This window comes from Cherax quadricarinatus, chromosome 72, assembly GCF_038502225.1.
Source record: "Cherax quadricarinatus isolate ZL_2023a chromosome 72, ASM3850222v1, whole genome shotgun sequence".
NCBI lineage: Eukaryota > Metazoa > Arthropoda > Malacostraca > Decapoda > Parastacidae > Cherax > Cherax quadricarinatus.
Genome location: NC_091363.1, coordinates 2,091,046 through 2,109,781, shown reverse-complemented (window position 1 = coordinate 2,109,781; position 18,736 = coordinate 2,091,046). Strand labels below are relative to the sequence as shown.

General features: G+C 36.2%; 2 protein-coding genes across 4 annotated transcripts in view; both read right to left on the bottom strand.

Annotated features, from left to right (window-relative positions):
* The window catches only part of sol (small optic lobes), a 68,129-nt gene extending 53,267 nt beyond the window's left edge, over positions 1–14,862 (bottom strand). For 2 of the 3 annotated variants that reach the window (XM_070100282.1, XM_070100285.1), the window contains exon 1: positions 1,415–1,563. The gene's annotated coding sequence lies outside the window, so the exon portion shown is untranslated. Of the gene's footprint in view, positions 1–1,414; positions 1,564–14,736 lie in introns of those variants that run through there. The other variant, XM_070100284.1, reaches the window with a different exon arrangement.
* LOC128701407 (uncharacterized) overlaps positions 7,536–18,736 on the bottom strand; it is a 68,464-nt gene continuing 57,263 nt past the window's right edge. Inside the window, exons 17-19 of the mRNA XM_070100281.1 lie at positions 17,811–17,990; positions 16,903–17,058; positions 7,536–15,728 (exon numbers count right to left, since the gene is read on the bottom strand). Coding sequence (XP_069956382.1) covers positions 14,739–15,728; positions 16,903–17,058; positions 17,811–17,990 — 1,326 coding nt within the window. The 3' untranslated portion in view covers positions 7,536–14,738. The remainder of the gene's footprint in view (positions 15,729–16,902; positions 17,059–17,810; positions 17,991–18,736) is intronic.

The window sequence follows — 18,736 nt, the reverse complement described above, 5'->3', positions numbered from 1 at the left end:
TTAATTCCTCTGATCAAGAGGCCCATACCAGAACCATGAGGGATGCGGGGGTTGACTGACACGTAACTGAAGCTAATGCCACTTTCACTAGTAGTAATAAGGTAAAATAATGAATATTTACAATTTACCACTCCTAACTTGTCTAGATTTAAGTATTCTAAGTATTAAGATTAGTTTGCCCAAAATGCCCTGGCATAATAGTAGCTTTCTTTGTACCTAACAAATAAAATGTAATCTCACACAAATACAAATACAGAATTTATTTCTTTGCAAAAGTTACTCCTTTGCAAAGAAATAAATTCTGTATTTGTATTTGTAATACAGTACATGAGTGAAGTGAGAACTGTCCTCAATAACCACACATACATAAAGTAGCAGGGAAGAAACATACTCTGGATAGAAAATCACGAGAAAATAGGAAACTGGGAAAGAGAGAATTTAATGAAAGAAGAATGCGAATAGCATTATTTCTGGAAGAGAATCTAACTTGAGAAAATGTGCAGAGCATACATGAACTGCATTAGGGCTTAGATCGGTGCAGCTGCAGTTTTGTGACCTTTTGTGGACTTCAGCATATTATGTTAAAAACTGCATTGGGGTGTCTCTTAATAAATCTTTAAGTCAATAGAGAACTGTCACTCAGTTCAACTCTGCTACTTACTTCTTTCCTAACACACAATCAAGGTATCTTAGCCCTATTGTGCAAGTTATGTTTAGGAAATATTAACTACTTAAATGTTTTCGTGGGAGGAAGAATATATCTGGTAAAATATGAACCATATCTAATAAGTTAGTTTATTCAGGTGTAGGTACACAAAATAGTTACATAAATTATCGTACATAGCAGCATGTCTAGATTACCTAAGATAACCAAAAGAAGTCAAAGTGACTTACTTGAAAGTGCTGACACTGCTACCATAAAATAACCTAACTTAACCTTAATCCGCTGGCAGTAAATGTGTGCCTTTGTTTACAATGTGAGGTGTGTCAATTGGTCCAGATGTACTGGCCATCAAAATATACTATTTTTTGTTTCCTAAACTGATTTGCACAAGAAATATTTATTTATTCCGTGATGTACATGGGTTGTATGTGCTGTAAAGTATAAATTAAAGCCTGAGTTCTGCCGAGTAGCAGTAGGCAACTATAGTCTAATTATTCGATTGTACTGGAATGGGTTTAGATGTGATTAGGTTAGGTTAGGTTTGGCTTCCTTTGCTTATTTTTGATTTCCAGTCACTCCTATTGTCATTAACCCAAAAACTGAGAAAATCTTTTCGCTAAAAACTACTTAGCAACGAGGAATTTGTTTATGGCTGAAATTTCACTGTTGGAAACATGAATATTGCAACTCGACTGAATGCTAATTCTCCCGCATACCGGTGGGACAAATGGGATAATAACTACCCCTTACCTTTCCTCTGGCCCTTAGCATTCCCGGGAGAAGGAATAAGACAGGTGAGCCATGTGGAAATAGGATAATGAGGACAAATAAGAGGACAAGTGCACCCAAACTTGCCCTTTGTTCCTAATGTTTACATCGGGATGTCTGTCGGGAAGGACAAGTTACCACACAACACCCTCAACTATATTGTAATACGCCTTTTACCTATTTATTACACAACATTATCCACAAGATATTAAATTTTGTTGACAATTTGCAGCTCTTTATATCTGAGAGTATTTAGCCGAGCACAATATGCATAAAATTATTAAAAAATTGATATAAACATGTCAGGTGAAGGTGTACGGCAGCTGAGCTGCTCGTGCGCGCTCAGCTGATCGTCAAAAAAAAAACCCCGCGAAATTTAAACTAATAAAATCATATTTTATTAGTATTATATTAGTGTGACGCGCTAAACTCGCAGGGGTAACACAGCGCTTGGTGTATTAGGAGACAGTCAGGTTTAATCGTAGAAAGTGAGTTTTCTTTTTCAATCAGAGCGTCAGGTGTCCCGTCGCCGGGATAACAGCACACTGAGCTCACACACTGAGGTCCGTGGTTCGATCCCCGGTACAGGTGGAAGGAAACACCAGGAAGTTCCCTTTAAGCACTCTCTGCTTCTGTTCACCTAGCAGATATAGGTACCTGGTGTTAGTCGACTGGTGTGGGTCGCATCCTGGGGACAAAATTGACCTAATTTGACTGAAATGCTCTGCATAGCAAATGGCTTTCTATATAGTAGTATGTCATTGATGTCAGCTATGGTCTGTCTGTATAAGTTGTATCATGTACTTGAATAATTTTTTTTTTTTTTTTTTCCAACAAGTCGGCCGTCTCCCACCGAGGCAGGGTGACCCAAAAAAGAAAGAAAATCCCCAAAAAGAAAATACTTTCATCATCATTCAACACTTTCACCACACTCACACATTATCACTGTTTTTGCAGAGGTGCTCAGAATACAACAGTCTAGAAGCATACACATATAAAGATACACAACATATCCCTCCAAACTGCCAATATCCCAAAACCCTCCTTTAAAGTGCAGGCATTGTACTTCCCATTTCCAGGACTCAAGTCCGACTATATGAAAATAACCGGTTTCCCTGAATCCCTTCACTAAATATTACCCTGCTCACACACTAACAGATCGTCAGGTCCCAAGTACCATTCGTCTCCATTCACTCCTATCTAACACGCTCACGCACGCTTGCTGGAATAAATGAATAAATATTATTATTATTATTCATTTTGGGTCTGGGACCAATTACTGTATTATATTATCATGGGAGATCACTAAACCCATAGGATTATATAGCACATGTGGGAGGGGGATGTGGAAGGTATTCAGGCTCATTCAGGGAACTGGAGCACAGATCCAATTCGGGTCTGGGACCAGAGAACACACAAGCTAGGATGAATTACCGCTGGATGTACTAATGTTGAAGACAAGAGTAAAGCAACTGAAGTTAAATCATGTTTATAAAATTGCTCATCTTCCACTGTCTTCTGTATACATATACATATTTCTTGAGTCTTTAGATTATGTCCTTGTACTGTACTGATAAAGCTACTGGATGGCAAAATGTCTACACACACAGATTCTCAGATCTGGCTCGTGTCTAATTCTTCATCCTGTACGTATTACATACCACTGATATGCACTTCAGTGCGACTGTTAAAAGAACCTCCATACCTTAATGTGATCCTGACAACAATTATCTCATTATATTTATTATCACTTCATGTAACTAGCTTCATTTCTATCATAATTATTATAATTTTTATCTTGAACTACTGAAAACCTTAATTATTATGTAATCTATGTATTCTTATTTTCAAGTACCTTGATAGGATTTTATCTGTCCATATACTCTGAGTTATTCTCACTTGAATCAATTCTACTGTGAGTAGCATTAATGTCTTATATACATACATGTAAAATATCTCATCACATTCGGTAATAATACAGGTAATTAGTTTCACTCTTCTTGCAGTTTTTATTATTTTTTTATTTGGACTTAACAAAAATCATTTTAATATAGCATAAATTAAGAGCTCTTGTTCCCATATAACTTGTTTTGATTTCATCTACTTAATATATATTTATTTAACATTAATCTACTTTATTGTCTTTTTTTTTTTTTTTTTTTTCAACAAGTCGGTCGTCTCCCACCGAGGCAGGGTGACCCACAAAAAAGAAAGAAAATCCCCAAAAAGAAAATACTTTCATCATCATTCAACACTTTCACCACACTCACACATTATCACTGCTTTTGCAGAGGTGCTCAGAATATAACAGTTTAGAAGCATATACGTATAGAGATACACAACATATCCCTCCAAACTGCCAATATCCCAAACCCCTCCTTTAAAGTGCAGGCATTGTACTTCCCATTTCCAGGACTCAAGTCCGACTATATGAAAATAACCGGTTTCCCTGAATCCCTTCACTAAATATTACCCTGCTCACACTCCAACAGATCGTCAGGTCCCAAGTATCATTCGTCTCCATTCACTCCTATCTAACACGCTCATGCACGCTTGCTGGAAGTCCAAGCCCCTCACCCACAAAACCTCCTTTACCCCCTCTTTCCAACCCTTTCGAGGACGACCCCTACCCCTCTTTCCTTCCCCTATAGATTTATATGCTTTCCATGTCATTCTACTTTGATTCATTCTCTCTAAATGACCAAACCACCTCAACAACCCCTCTTCTGCCCTCTGACTAATGCTTTTATTAACTCCACACCTTCTCCTAATTTCCACACTCCGAATTTTCTGCATAATATTTACACCGCACATTGCCCTTAGACAGGACATCTCCACTGCCTCCAACCGTCTCCTCGCTGCTGCATTTACCACCCAAGCTTCACATCCATATAAGAGTGTTGGTACTACTATACTTTCATACATTCCCTTCTTTGCCTCCATAGATAACGTTTTTTGACTCCACATATACCTCAACGCACCACTCACCTTTTTTCCCTCATCAATTCTATGATTCACCTCATCCTTCATAAATCCATCCGCTGACACGTCAACTCCCAAGTATCTGAAAACATTCACTTCTTCCATACTCCTCCTCCCCAATTTGATATCCAATTTTTCTTTATCTAAATCATTTGATACCCTCATCACCTTACTCTTTTCTATGTTCACTTTCAACTTTCTACCTTTACACACATTCTCAAACTCATCCACTAACCTTTGCAATTTTTCTTTAGAATCTCCCATAAGCACAGTATCATCAGCAAAAAGTAACTGTGTCAATTCCCATTTTGAATTTGATTCCCCATAATTTAATCCCACCCCTCTCCCGAACACCCTAGCATTTACTTCTTTTACAACCCCATCTATAAATATATTAAACAACCATGGTGACATTACACATCCCTGTCTAAGACCTACTTTTACCGGGAAGTATTCTCCCTCTCTTCTACACACCCTAACCTGGGCCTCACTATCCTCATAAAAGCTCTTTACAGCATTTAGTAACTTACCACCTATTCCATAAACTTGCAACATCTGCCACATTGCTCCTCTATCCACTCTATCATATGCCTTTTCTAAATCCATAAATGCAATAAAAACTTCCCTACCTTTATCTAAATACTGTTCACATATATGCTTCAATGTAAACACTTGATCTACACATCCCCTACCCACTCTGAAACCTCCTTGTTCGTCCGCAATTCTACATTCTGTCTTACCTCTAATTCTTTCAATTATAACCCTACCGTATACTTTTCCTGGTATACTCAGTAAACTTATTCCTCTATAATTTTTACAATCTCTTTTGTCCCCTTTCCCTTTATATAAAGGGACTATACATGCTCTCCGCCAATCCCTAGGTACCTTCCCCTCTTTCATACATTTGTTAAACAAAAGTACCAACCACTCCAACACTATATCCCCCCCTGCTTTTAACATTTCTGTCATGATCCCATCAGTTCCAGCTGCTTTACCCCCTTTCATTCTACGTAATGCCTCACGTACCTCCACCACACTTACAGTCTGCTCTTCTTCACTCCTAAAAGATGGTATACCTCCCTGGCCAGTGCATGAAATTACCGCCTCCCTTTCTTCCTTAACATTTAAAAGTTCCTCAAAATATTCTCGCCATCTACCTAATACCTCCCTCTCCCCATCTACTAACTCCCCTACTCTGTTTTTAACTGACAAATCCATACTTTCCCTAGGCTTTCTTAACTTGTTTAACTCACTCCAAAATTTTTTCTTATTTTCATTAAAATTTCTTGACAGTGCCTCTCCCACTCTTTCATCTGCTCTCCTTTTGCACTCTCTCACCACTCTCTTCACCTTTCTTTTACTCTCCATATACTCTGCTCTTCTTATAACACTTCTGCTTTGTAAAAACCTCTCGTAAGCTACCTTTTTCTCTTTTATCACACCCTTTACTTCATCATTCCACCAATCACTCCTCTTTCCTCCTGCCCCCACCCTCCTATAACCACAAACTTCTGCCCCACATTCTAATACTGCATTTTTAAAACTATTCCAACCCTCTTCAACCCCCCCACTACTCATCTTTGCACTAGCCCACCTTTCTGCCAATAGTCGCTTATATCTCGCCCGAACTTCCTCCTCCCTTAGTTTATACACTTTCACCTCCCTCTTACTTGTTGTTGCCACCTTCCTCTTTTCCCATCTACCTCTTACTCTAACTGTAGCTACAACTAAATAATGATCCGATATATCAGTTGCCCCTCTATAAACATGTACATCCTGGAGCCTACCCATCAACCTTTTATCCACCAATACATAATCTAACAAACTACTTTCATTACGTGCTACATCATACCTTGTATATTTATTTATCCTCTTTTTCATAAAATATGTATTACTTATTACCAAATTTCTTTCTACACATAGCTCAATTAAAGGCTCCCCATTTACATTTACCCCTGGCACCCCAAAATTACCTACTACTCCCTCCATAACATTTTTACCCACTTTAGCATTGAAATCCCCAACCACCATTACTCTCACACTTGATTCAAAACTCCCCACGCATTCACTCAACATTTCCCAGAATCTCTCTCTCTCCTCTACACTTCTCTCTTCTCCAGGTGCATACACGCTTACTATAACCCACTTTTCACATCCAATCTTTATTTTACTCCACATAATCCTTGAATTTATACATTTGTAGTCCCTCTTTTCCTGCCATAGCTTATCCTTCAACATTATTGCTACTCCTTCTTTAGCTCTAACTCTATTTGAAACCCCTGACCTAATCCCATTTATTCCTCTCCATTGAAACTCTCCCACCCCCTTCAGCTTTGTTTCACTTAAAGCCAGGACATCCAGTTTCTTCTCATTCATAACATCCACAATCATCTCTTTCTTATCATTTGCACAACATCCACGCACATTCAGACTTCCCACTTTGACAATTTTCTTCTTCTTATTCTTTTTAGTAATCTTTACAGGAAAAGGGGTTACTAGCCCATTGTTCCCGGCATTTTAGTTGACTTTTACAACACGCATGGCTTACGGAGGAAAGATTCTTATTCCACTTCCCCATGGATATAAAAGGAAAAGTAATAAGACCAAGAACTATTAAGATAAAATCAAAGAAAACTCAGATGAGTGTGTATAAATAAACGTGTACATGTATGTGTAGTGTGACCTAAGTGTAAGTAGAAGTAGCAAGACGTACCTGTAATCTTGCATATTTATGAGACAGACAAAAGACACCAGCAATCCTACTTATATATATATATATATATACTAAATAAATATATATATATATATATATATATATATATATATATATATATATATATATATATACTAAATAAAATATACCCATAGATGTAAGTTAGGTTTAAGCATGTCTAAAATGCTCTGAATAACTAAGGGATTTTCCATGTGATAGATGTAATGTCATCCAATTTTGTACAAATGATGTATTATGTGGAAATAAACTGACTGATTGATAGATTGATCATCAGTACTTGGATGCTTTAAAACAATCCCAGTTTTTCTGATTTCTTGGATAATACTGAAGACAACTGTATATTTATAGTGCACAATAATTAAAGATGAGGATAATAACACAAATATGTAGTCTAAAATGTTAGCCTTTATGGCAAAATGCTACAGAATATTTAGAAAATTCCAGTGAAAATTCAGTTTACTACAAGCACAACAGATGGAAAAAATAATAACTTACTTGTACTACATGGCAGACATCTGACTATAAAAACAATTTAGTCATACTGTGACTCTAGTAGCAAGTACTAGCTCTCTCAGAAACTAGTAAATACTAACTTCCTAAGGAACTTTTGAATACTAGCTTCCTAAGAACTAGTAAGCTCCAGCTCCAGAAGAAACTTGTAAAGTACCAACTTCTGAAGAAACTAGCAAGTACCTAGGAAATTAGTAAATACTATCTTCCTAGGGAACTAGTGAGTATCTAAGGAACTAGTATGTACTAAGTTTCTTAGGAAATGGTAACTACCAGCTTCCTAAGGAACTAATAAGTACTAATTTCCCAGTGAACTACTGAGCACCAGCTTCCTAGGGAAATAGTAAGTACCTACTTCCTAAGGAACTTGTAAGTACCTGTTTCCTAAGAAACTAATAAGTACCAGCTTCCTCTGGAACTGGTGCTAGCAAGCACCAGCTCTATCAAGAACTAGTAAGTACAACCTTCCTCAGGAACTAATAATTATAGTACAGTACTAGTTGTCCAGGGATCTAGTAACTATCATCTCTCAGGAGATTAGTAAATACCAGCTTCCTTAGGTACTAGTAAATACCAAATTCCATAGGAACCCACAAGTACCAGCTTCCTCAGGAACTAGGAAGTACCAGTTACCTCAGGAACTAGGAAGTACCAGTTACCTCAGGAACTAGGAAGTACCAGTTACCTCAGGAACTAGCAAGTACCAGTTACCTCAGGAACTAGCAAGTACCAGTTACCTCAGGAACTAGCAAGTACCAGTTACCTCAGGAGCTAGTATGTAAAGTAAATGGACACAAATGCAACTAATGTGACATTTTATTGTGGCAACGTTTCACTCTCCAGGAGTTTTGTCAAGCCATTATAAACAATACATGGACACAGAGGGTATATATAGGTATATATAGGCTTAGAGTGAGGTGTAATACTAGTAGTAGTTGTAGTAGTGATGTAAGTTATAGTAGTAGTAGTAGTAGTAGTACAATATGGTAGAACAATTAACTTGCACACGAGTAAAAGGATATAAAAGCTATTATATGTACTTGGGTAGCATAAAAATAGGTTAGACAAATATTTCTATTGGAGGTTGGATTTGAGAAGGCCTGTTTCAGTGTTCATCCTCTGTAATGTGGTTGTGTAGTATTAGCAGGAGAGACTATATGATGGCAGGGTTTACTGTTTTCAGGAGGATTCTTGCTAAGACTTCAGAGATGGTGAAGCTGCCTTTGTTTTGATTAATTACATTAGAAACAGCGATTAGTGCTGATTTGAAGCACTTGCATCTGAGGAAATTAGTTTCTTTGATCACTAATCGGGCATCCCTGAATTTCATGAGATGACTGGTGGAATTTTGGTGTTGTACATAGGCGTACAATTAGTGATCAAAGATTAACGATCAAAAAAACTAATTTCTGCAGACGCAAGTGCCTTGAATCAGCACTAATCGCTGTTTCTAACACAATTCAACAAAACAAAGGCAGCTTCACCATCTCTGAAGTCTTAACAAGAATCCTCCTGAAAACAGTAAACCCTGCCATCACATAGTCCCGCCTGCTAATACTACACAAGCACATTACAGAGGATGAACAATGAAACAGGCCTTCTCTAATCCAACGTCCAATAGAAATATTTGTCTAACCTATTTTTATGCTACCCAAGTAATAGCTTTTATATCCTTTTATTCTTGTGCAAGTTAACTGTTCTACCATATTGTATTACTACTACAACTTATATCACTACTACTACCACTAGTATTACACCTCACTCTAAGCTTATATATACCCTCTGTGTTCATTATTGTTTGTAACGGCTTGACAAAGCTCCTGGAGAGCAAAACGTTGCCACAATAAAATGTCACATTAGTTACACTTGTGTCCTTTTACTTTACATATTGTCGGTAATTCTACCAACATACGTATACACAACTAGTATGTACCAGCTACCTCAGGAACTAGTATGTACCAGCTACCTCAGGAACTAGCAAGTACTGTATCAGTGTCCTAAGGAAACTCGTAAGGTTAAGGTTATTTATTTCTTAACTAAAAAAAAAAAAATGCTCCTCACATGAAGCCTGAAGTGTTATCCACTGACAACATCCAGGAACAAAATTATTTCTGAACACATTGTGACTCTGAAGTTCTTCCAGATCATGAAAGCATGGTGACTAATGAACTTGTATATGCAGCATATCACTGCATTAAGAGATAACTTTAATGCTTTACATAAAGTAATGTATTTTAAATACACAAGTACGACATTTGAGTACAGAGAGTAAAACAGAAATCATTGCTTATCATTCTTTCTCCTGATACACGAAGGGGTTAAAAATGTAATAAATAAAGACAAATTATACTAATAAACCAATATGGCAGTTTTCATCACATTTCTTGCAATCATTGTACGACTTACTAGCTAATAAGATTCTTGTCACCTGTGCATACCGGGAAAATGCATTACATCACTAGTATCTATGAATTAATTTCGATTGTCTCTTTTTTTTTCCATTTTCCTAGTGTTATCTTCAGTGAACAAAACACCTTTGAATATTGTTTGTAAACTATTAAGACCTTAGATCTATGAATAACAAAGAACATATAACATTATAAGTACACATCAGAGAGAGAAGAATGGGGCATCAGTATCAGCAATCTGATGCACCACAGACAAAAGGATGCATGAAACAAGTTCTAATATATTTGCTGTTTGTGGGCAATGCTGAGGCTACCTCAACCTGAAACTGTGAAAAACTAATCTACTTGAAGGTAAGTACTTGAGCAGCTGTCATTGTAAGTGGTTAATGCAGACCTTACAAGTACTGTGATTTGTATTTCATTATTGTCATTAATTTGTAATCTTTCATAAGGATTTAAAAGCCCTACTCAGTCCTCAGTTCTGCTACCACGACTGCAGTCAACAACAGATTTGCAAAAATTGTACTACCCTGTTTTAAAACAGCTTACTATATGAAAGTGAAACAAAAAAGAATAAGAGTAATTACCCATAATCACAAAACCACACATTCTTCTGTTCTCTTCCTTAATGATTATCTATTCCAAAACAATGTACGTACTGTAGTATAAGCTCTGAATAAAGCTACCACCCCTTTCAATGCTATATGATACCAAAATAAATATAGGCACAATACACCTCTGAAAAATTAAAAAAATAGACATTCATTCGCACTACATCACAATCTGTAGTGATATGGAAACAGACAATATTGCATGTGTACATGCATCAGTACACACATGTACACTTCCATTCACATTAATTTGAATAACAGAATCATATGAATATCCAAGTGCATGCTTAGACAAATATTTCGTTAAACATGCTTATATGTCTATCGGTACCTTGTAAATATAATGATTTCAATTATCAGTTTACTGTACAAATAAAAAGGATAATATAATGAATGTAATTTATAATGAAGATGGTAGTGACATGCCTGTCCCTAAATTAAAAGTCATTGTGGGGCAGTGACCTCAAGAATGTTTTCTCAGAAGATTGCAGCAAACTGAGATCAACATATTGAGTATACTGTACTATTATTGTCTTTGGATTAAATTATATTTTAAGATATGCTATAGCGCATCAACCAACAAGCAATTTTGCCTCCTACCATTAAACACAGCAATGAATTCTAATCCCAAACTCATCACCTGTTTCTGTAAGCTTTTAATAAATAAATAATTATCTAACAGTGGGTGAGACAATAGAGGCTTCAAAGCTAAATTAATCCTACTAAGCTCATTCCATTTCTCCTTGGTAAGGGATCCTTTCAAAGAAATAAATTACTAATCCTCAGCATAGTTGGTTGTTGGATCTAATAATATCAATAATAATAATAATAATAATGATAATAATAATAATAATAATAATATATCAGAAACATTTCTGAAGATAAATAGTATTTATACAGATTTGTATAAAAGATCATTATTCTAAAAGCATCATTCACTTCAAAACAAACGATGCTGAGGAGGCTACTTAGAATTTTTGTATAAAAAAATGCTACCCAGCTTGTATTAGCAACCCTTAGAATGTAAAAGATAGTCATTCTTGTTTTGCTCAAAATACACACAGAGGAACATGAGAAAATAACAAAATTTATAAAACATTTCCTGTCTATGAAACACAGGATGAATATATTTTATTGAACATGTTACAATTCAGATAAACATTTAAAATTATCTACAAACTTTAAAAAAATCAACACAAATAGTAAAAGGTGGGGGAAATTAAATGCCAGAGACACTAGCCTTTACAAAAGATTACACAACAAAAAGTATAATTTATGGCACATCCATTTAAATAAAGCCTTATAAACCATAATAAAATAAAGCTTTACCATTACATTTATGTCTGGCATAATCACAAAAATTATGAATACAAGTGTTAAAATGGGAAATCACTCTTCTGCATGCTACCACTCAAAAATATGATCAATATGAAGTACTATCTCATTATTCACATAAAATATGAGTTCCATTAACTATTCAGTAAAAATTGGCAGACATTAACATTGTGTCTTGGGACGATGTTTGTAATCTACAGTGACTTACGTCAACAAGGTCAACAACAACATGACCGATACTAACCTCATTATTCTCAAGCTTTGTATTACTCATTAACAAAAATATTTGTTATTCAGTAAATCCAAAATTTGTAATTCTGAATATATAAAAAGTACATACACAAGCTTGCTATGCAAAATAGAAGCCATTACTCACTTATCCAACCAACATGATGAATATGTGCTGTATAAATGTATTTACCTTCAAAGAAGGGCTAGGCCAATCTGCAGCACAGATGACACCTAACTTCTTACATGACATGTAAGAGCTTTCCTCTATTTGTGGTGTCTAAAACTATAAAATTATATATTTTTTTTTTTTTAGAATTAATGAGCTTTTGTATTGAGCAGTCACACAGGTGTATGAATAGGAAACTGGAGTCAGTAGTTACATTTATTTTGTTACCCACATAACAGTTAATTAAATATAAAATAAGAACTTCTGGTTTGTATTGTTTTTTGAACTGAGCACCAACTGCTGAATCACTATGCCATGTTTAGAAATAAACATCTTAAATATCGTGTGTATGTGTTATTGTGCGGTATGTGCTATTGTATAAATAATCTGAGATTTCTACTAGGTGTAGATGGTAATTACAAGGCTTGTACAAGGGTTTAGGACCATGTAGCAGTATTAAAAAATCCCTCACGAAAGGGCTTAAGTATTGTTTAGATTTACAAGCTTGGTGCAGTAAACTTGCTTTGCATCTTTTGGCTTAGTCCAAGAGTGATGAAAAGATAATATATGCAGTTAGATCGATAAATACCTCACTTGATGTAAACAATCTTACTGGTAAAGTACAAAATCTGTTTTGCATGATGGGTATAACATGGCCTATTAAACTGTTTTCCCATTTTGCTAGTAATAATAGCAATTACATATTATATACAGTATGTATGTATTTATAATTAGTAGGGTGGATGAAGCAAAATATTCAAGCTTCCTAGGTTTGGCCTCAGATTGGGCTGCAAAGGTTATGAAACCAGTCAAAGAATGCCCTATCATTCTCTTTTCCAAGGCCCTCATAAAACAGCCATAAAACTGTTAACTTCACATTATTGTGAAGATAACACTATTATGGAAAAGGAATGTAGGGAACTAAGGACTGGGTACTATGCATTGGGATAAAGGGAAAGACATGCACCCAGCTCTTACAATAGAGCATTTAAACTAGCAAAAGTCTACACATACATACAGTACTATATGTACTTTGGCACAGATTTTACATTGTCAAGCCAAATGGTTTACAAATGCCAAACTATTATGGAATGTATTGGTTACTAATGTACACATGATGTAATAAATATTATTGAAGCTGATGATGTATGGGTTTATAACAAATTTTATGAATTTTCTCAACTTTAAAATAACAGAAGAGAGAAATATCAGGTAAAGGTTAAAAAATTAATAAATAAAACATCTATCTGAGACTTTTCCCATGAAAGGTAGATGGGTGAGCAATGACCCTACACATAATAGACAATCATGATTCAAATACTTGGTTATAACGAGGTTGTGAACAACAGGATATCACTCAACTATACACGTACTGGTTGAAGACTACATATGTGTTCAAAATATTAATCTCCACTGAAATGGTATTGATTTCTTACTCAAAGATATTAAAGATGATTGCGGAAATGTCGAAGTGACTCATTGCAATACAGAAGACCTTTAATATCATATCAGTTATCAGATGAAAAATCAAATTGAAAATTATATTTTGAACACTCTACTTTGAGCAACATAAACTTTCTAACATGTTACTAACAAGAGTGAAAACTTGGGAGAATTTATTGTTTATGTTATATCACATTAAATTTTTAAAGTATTGAGCTATGTCAAAATTTCCTATTGGTCAGTTTTCTAATCCGACATGGCATATTAAAAATGCTGTATAGCATGAGCATCATTGTATACTGACCTGCTGCCTTACAGACCATCAGGCAACTAACATGCTATACAACCACTAAACTTATTATATGGCTGGTGAGTCACAAGCCCTGAGCAAATTTTTCCCACAGCATTAGCCAATCAGGGGTTAGTTCGTTTCTTGTAAACATATCAAAGGCAGTTGCATCACCATACAAGGCAATTCCAGTACAGTACATGTAAAAGGCTCTCAAAATAATAACAGTACCCTATCTTCAGTGTTTCTCATACTTTGTCCTTCAACTGCTGCTTGTTTGTACCACATCAGCACACCAATGCAATCATAAAAAAATCCTTCCCTTAACAATGGTCTTATATTAATAATTTTAGATGCCCTCATTTATATTTATACTTTTTTAATAACTTTTATCACATTAATAATCAAGATTTGCTTAATTTCTGTATATAATGGACATCTAATTCAATAGTAAAAGATTAATACATCTGACCTCTCAAACAGTTTGTTAGGTACTATACATATAAAAAAGTATATATACAATAATTTTTTATGCTCAATCATTGTAAAGCTTCAGATTACCTTCTACCTACCAACATGATATATGGGCTCTCACCTTCATGACTCCTCCTCTTCCAGATCCAAATCTTCAGTGTCAGGAGAAATGGTATACGCACTGACAATCTTCAGTCTCGGCTCATCATCATCATCATCATCATCACTATCTGTAACGTCATCAAAGAATACTTCTTCTCGTATAGCTTTCTTGTCGGGAAGCCTAGTTGTCTTTTCTTTTGTTATGATTGATTTACTCTCTCCCACTTCCACTGTAGTTAATTCACTTCCTTCCATCTCTGTTTTACAGAGTGCACCATCTGCAAAACCTTGAGTATCTTTTATTTCCTTGAGATCATGTTTAAAGTCTTTCTGAGCATTTTCAAGACAATCAGGCATGTTATTATTACTTCTTCTGAATTTACCTGATACATCCTTATCATAATGTTCAGGAAGTTTCATATCTTTCAATTTACTATCCACATTATCTGTGTTAACCTTTGTGTCAGTTTTCAGCAAGTGTGTTGTTTCTTCCTCATCACTTTCAGGAGAGTGCATTATTGTTTTCACAGCACTTATGATTTCTTGCTCCATGTTTATACCTTCATCAATTTCAAGGTCACTTCCTTCTGAATCATTTTTTTCTAAAATGTCCCATGGTTTTGCCTGACCCAGAGTCAATGGGTCTTTTGCTCCATCTGGGAGCTTTCGAAACACTATTTTCGATCCTGATATCAGATCATGATTCAGTTGGTGAGTTTCCAGTATTGTAGATGAAATAAAGACTGCTTTACATTGTGTGCAAGGGAATCTTTGTTTGGATCTATGAAGCTTTTTATGGTTCTCCAGGTGGAATTCACTAATGAATCCTGCTCCACAACGAGAGCATACGCATGAGGACTTGGTCTCCATCTTTTGTGAACGACGATCTTTTCTCCGTTTAGTCTGGAACCAGTATCGCACACGCTGTGGTTTTAGATTGAGGCGTTTGGCCACAAGCCACACCTCTGTGGTACCCGGGAAATTATTGTGCTCATAGTGGGTGTCAAGAACCTGTAAAAAAAAAAAAAAAACCTCTCTTAATACATGTGATAAACATCACAATTTAATTAGTCTAGGCTAGTTGAAGTATTGCAAGAGAAAAGATATTAATTCCAATTTGAACAATTTACCAAAGTGAAAGGTATGGGAGAACATGCAGAATAAGCTCAGTGAAGATCAAGGGTACCATAGGTACAATTAGAAAACAGTGTCAATATCTGTGGCTCAAAATTCTTCAACATATTACCAGGGAGGTATGAGAAAAATTGCCAGAAAATAAAAGTTTTCAGGAAGCTGGACAGTTTCCTTCTACAAGCACAGCATCAGCTGGGTTGTGATGGCTATGCGGGCTTGTGGGGTGCAAACACAAACAGCCTGGCTGACTAGGCAGCAACAGGGGAAATCTGGCTTCAGGTTGGGCTGTGGAGGCAGAAGAGCCCAGCACATGTAAACATCGTATATGAATGAATCTGGGAAAAACTAGGTACCCAGACTTCAATTCTGAAGGAAAGAGAGAGAGAGAATGAGAGAGAGAGAGAATGAGAGAGAGAGAGAGAGAGAGAGAGAGAGAGAGAGAGAATGAGAGAGAGAGAGAGAGAGAGAGAGAGAGAGAGAGAGAGAGAGAGAGAGAGAGAGAGAGAGAGAGAGAGAGAGAGAATGAGAGAGAGAATGAGAGAGAGAGAGAGAATGAGAGAGAGAGAGAATGAGAGAGAGAGAGAGAGAGAGAGAGAGAGAGAGAATGAGAGAGAGAGAGAGAGAATGAGAGAGAGAGAGAGAGAGAGATTGAGAGAGAGAGAGAATGAGAGAGAGAGAGAGAGAGAGAGAGAGAGAGAGAGAGAGAGAGAGAGAGAGAGAGTGAGAGAGAGAGAGAGAATGAGAGACAGACAGACAGAAAGAGAGAGAGAGAGAGAGAGAGAGAGACAGACAGACAGACAGAAAGAGAGAGAGACAGAGAGAGAGAGACAGAGAGAGAGAGACAGAGACAGAGAGAGAGAGACAGAGAGAGAGAGACAGAGAGAGACAGACAGAGAGAGACAGACAGAGACAGACAGAGACAGACATACACACACACACACACACACACACACACACACACATACACATACACACACACACACACACACACACACACACACACACACACACACACACACACACACACACACACACACACACACACACTAACCTTCAGCTGTGAATCAGAAAGAGGTGCTCCTGTAGATGATATATATTTAGACTGGGAGTTTTGTTCATTTTTCTGCCCCACTTTAATTCCATGTCGTATAGAATGTGTCTCCAGAGTGATCAAATTACTGTACTGTTTTCCACACAATTTGCAGGCCTGAGGATAAAAAAATAATACAGATACTCTTAGGATAAGGAATTCATTGTAATATAATTTAAAGCGAGCAGCCAGTAGTCAGCAACTCTTGCCATACCTCCATTGCTGCTTCTTGCATAAAGATTTTATTACAGCATTATTTTTATGGCTATTACTCTCTTAACTGCATTTTTCTTTGGCAATGTTAGTATGGAGGTGTAGAGAGTTTCTATTTGTCTGCAACAATTTGATAAAAAATAAGAATTTTAATATGTATTACAATTTTTATATGTACTAATTAGCCCAGCTAACACTGCCTCTCACATTTTCTAATTTTTCTCAGCTCTTAACTTTAGTGTATATTCATTTAGCACAAACTGGTCAAGAAATGTGGATTTTAATATTGTGTTTGTTTGTGTTCAGGTGTACTGAGGACCTTCTCAGTCACCAGAGTTCATTCTTCAGTAAATAACACATCACAGAGCATGCTAAACTATTCAACATCATAAATGTCACAAGAAAGCCAAGTTGCATGCTATATGATTTTTTGTCATAGGAGACAATGTGGCCAAAATGTCTCTAATGTAACCTAATTTTCCCCAGATGTTCTTCACGTCATGTGACACTATTTCAAGTTAATATGCTGATTGTGTTACAAGGGAACTTACTGTATATGTAACATGTGAGTCATTAGGAACCGAAAGAGGTATTGGTTCAAGTCTCTGTCTGCTAATTGTGACAGACACATTAACTAACAGTACTAGATAGTTTACCCGAGCCCAGGAAGATTTATGCATCTCCTCATGAGCGATGAGGTCTGAATGGCAGATGAAAGCTGCATCACAAGTGGAACACATCTTGCTCATTGATCTTTGAGAGCTGACTGATTCTTCTCCTTCCAGTCCTTCATGTTTGCTCCCTTCTAGCTTAAGAATGTGCTGTTTTCTTCGTTCCTGAAACATTAAAATATGCTACTATAGTGAAAATTATTCCAAAAAGGATTCATATCTTCAACAGAAATAAATATTTGCAAGCATGTGAGAGAGTGCCAGAATGGAGGGAGTGGAGACAAACAGTTTAAAGAAATTGTCAAACTGTTGAAGTGTGAGCAAGGTAACATTTATGAAGGCATTCAGGTATACCGGTTAGCCAGACCCAAGTCCTGGAGGCGGAAATACAGAAGGGATGTTGCAGTGATAGGGTAAACTGAATTGTGATGCCAACACAGAGACTGAATGAATGATGGTGAATATGTTTCTTTTGGTCATCTTTTGTAAACGAAAATACATTCAAAGTGACAACTAAGCATTTTCCACGATCTCTCAATTGGTTTTATGTGCATGCTGGTTTTTCTGGATAAACTGTAGATTAACCCTTAAACTGTCCAAATAAATTTACGTTCACATGCGTAGTGCTCCAAAAGTAGATCTACGTTTTTTTACATATTTTCAAATATAACAAAAAAAAAAAACGTAGATCAAAGTTTTTTTACACGTTTTCTAATGTAAAAAAAAAAAAAAGAAGATCTACGTTTTTTTACATACTTTCAAATGTTGAAAAAACGTAGATCTACGTTTGGACAGTTTAAGGGTTAAAAAACATGCACATATGCAGTTACAAATAAAAGCCCTACCCTTGCTTCACAGTGCAGGTACTATATTGAACTGACCTTAATGTGTCTACGTATAATGTAGTGTAT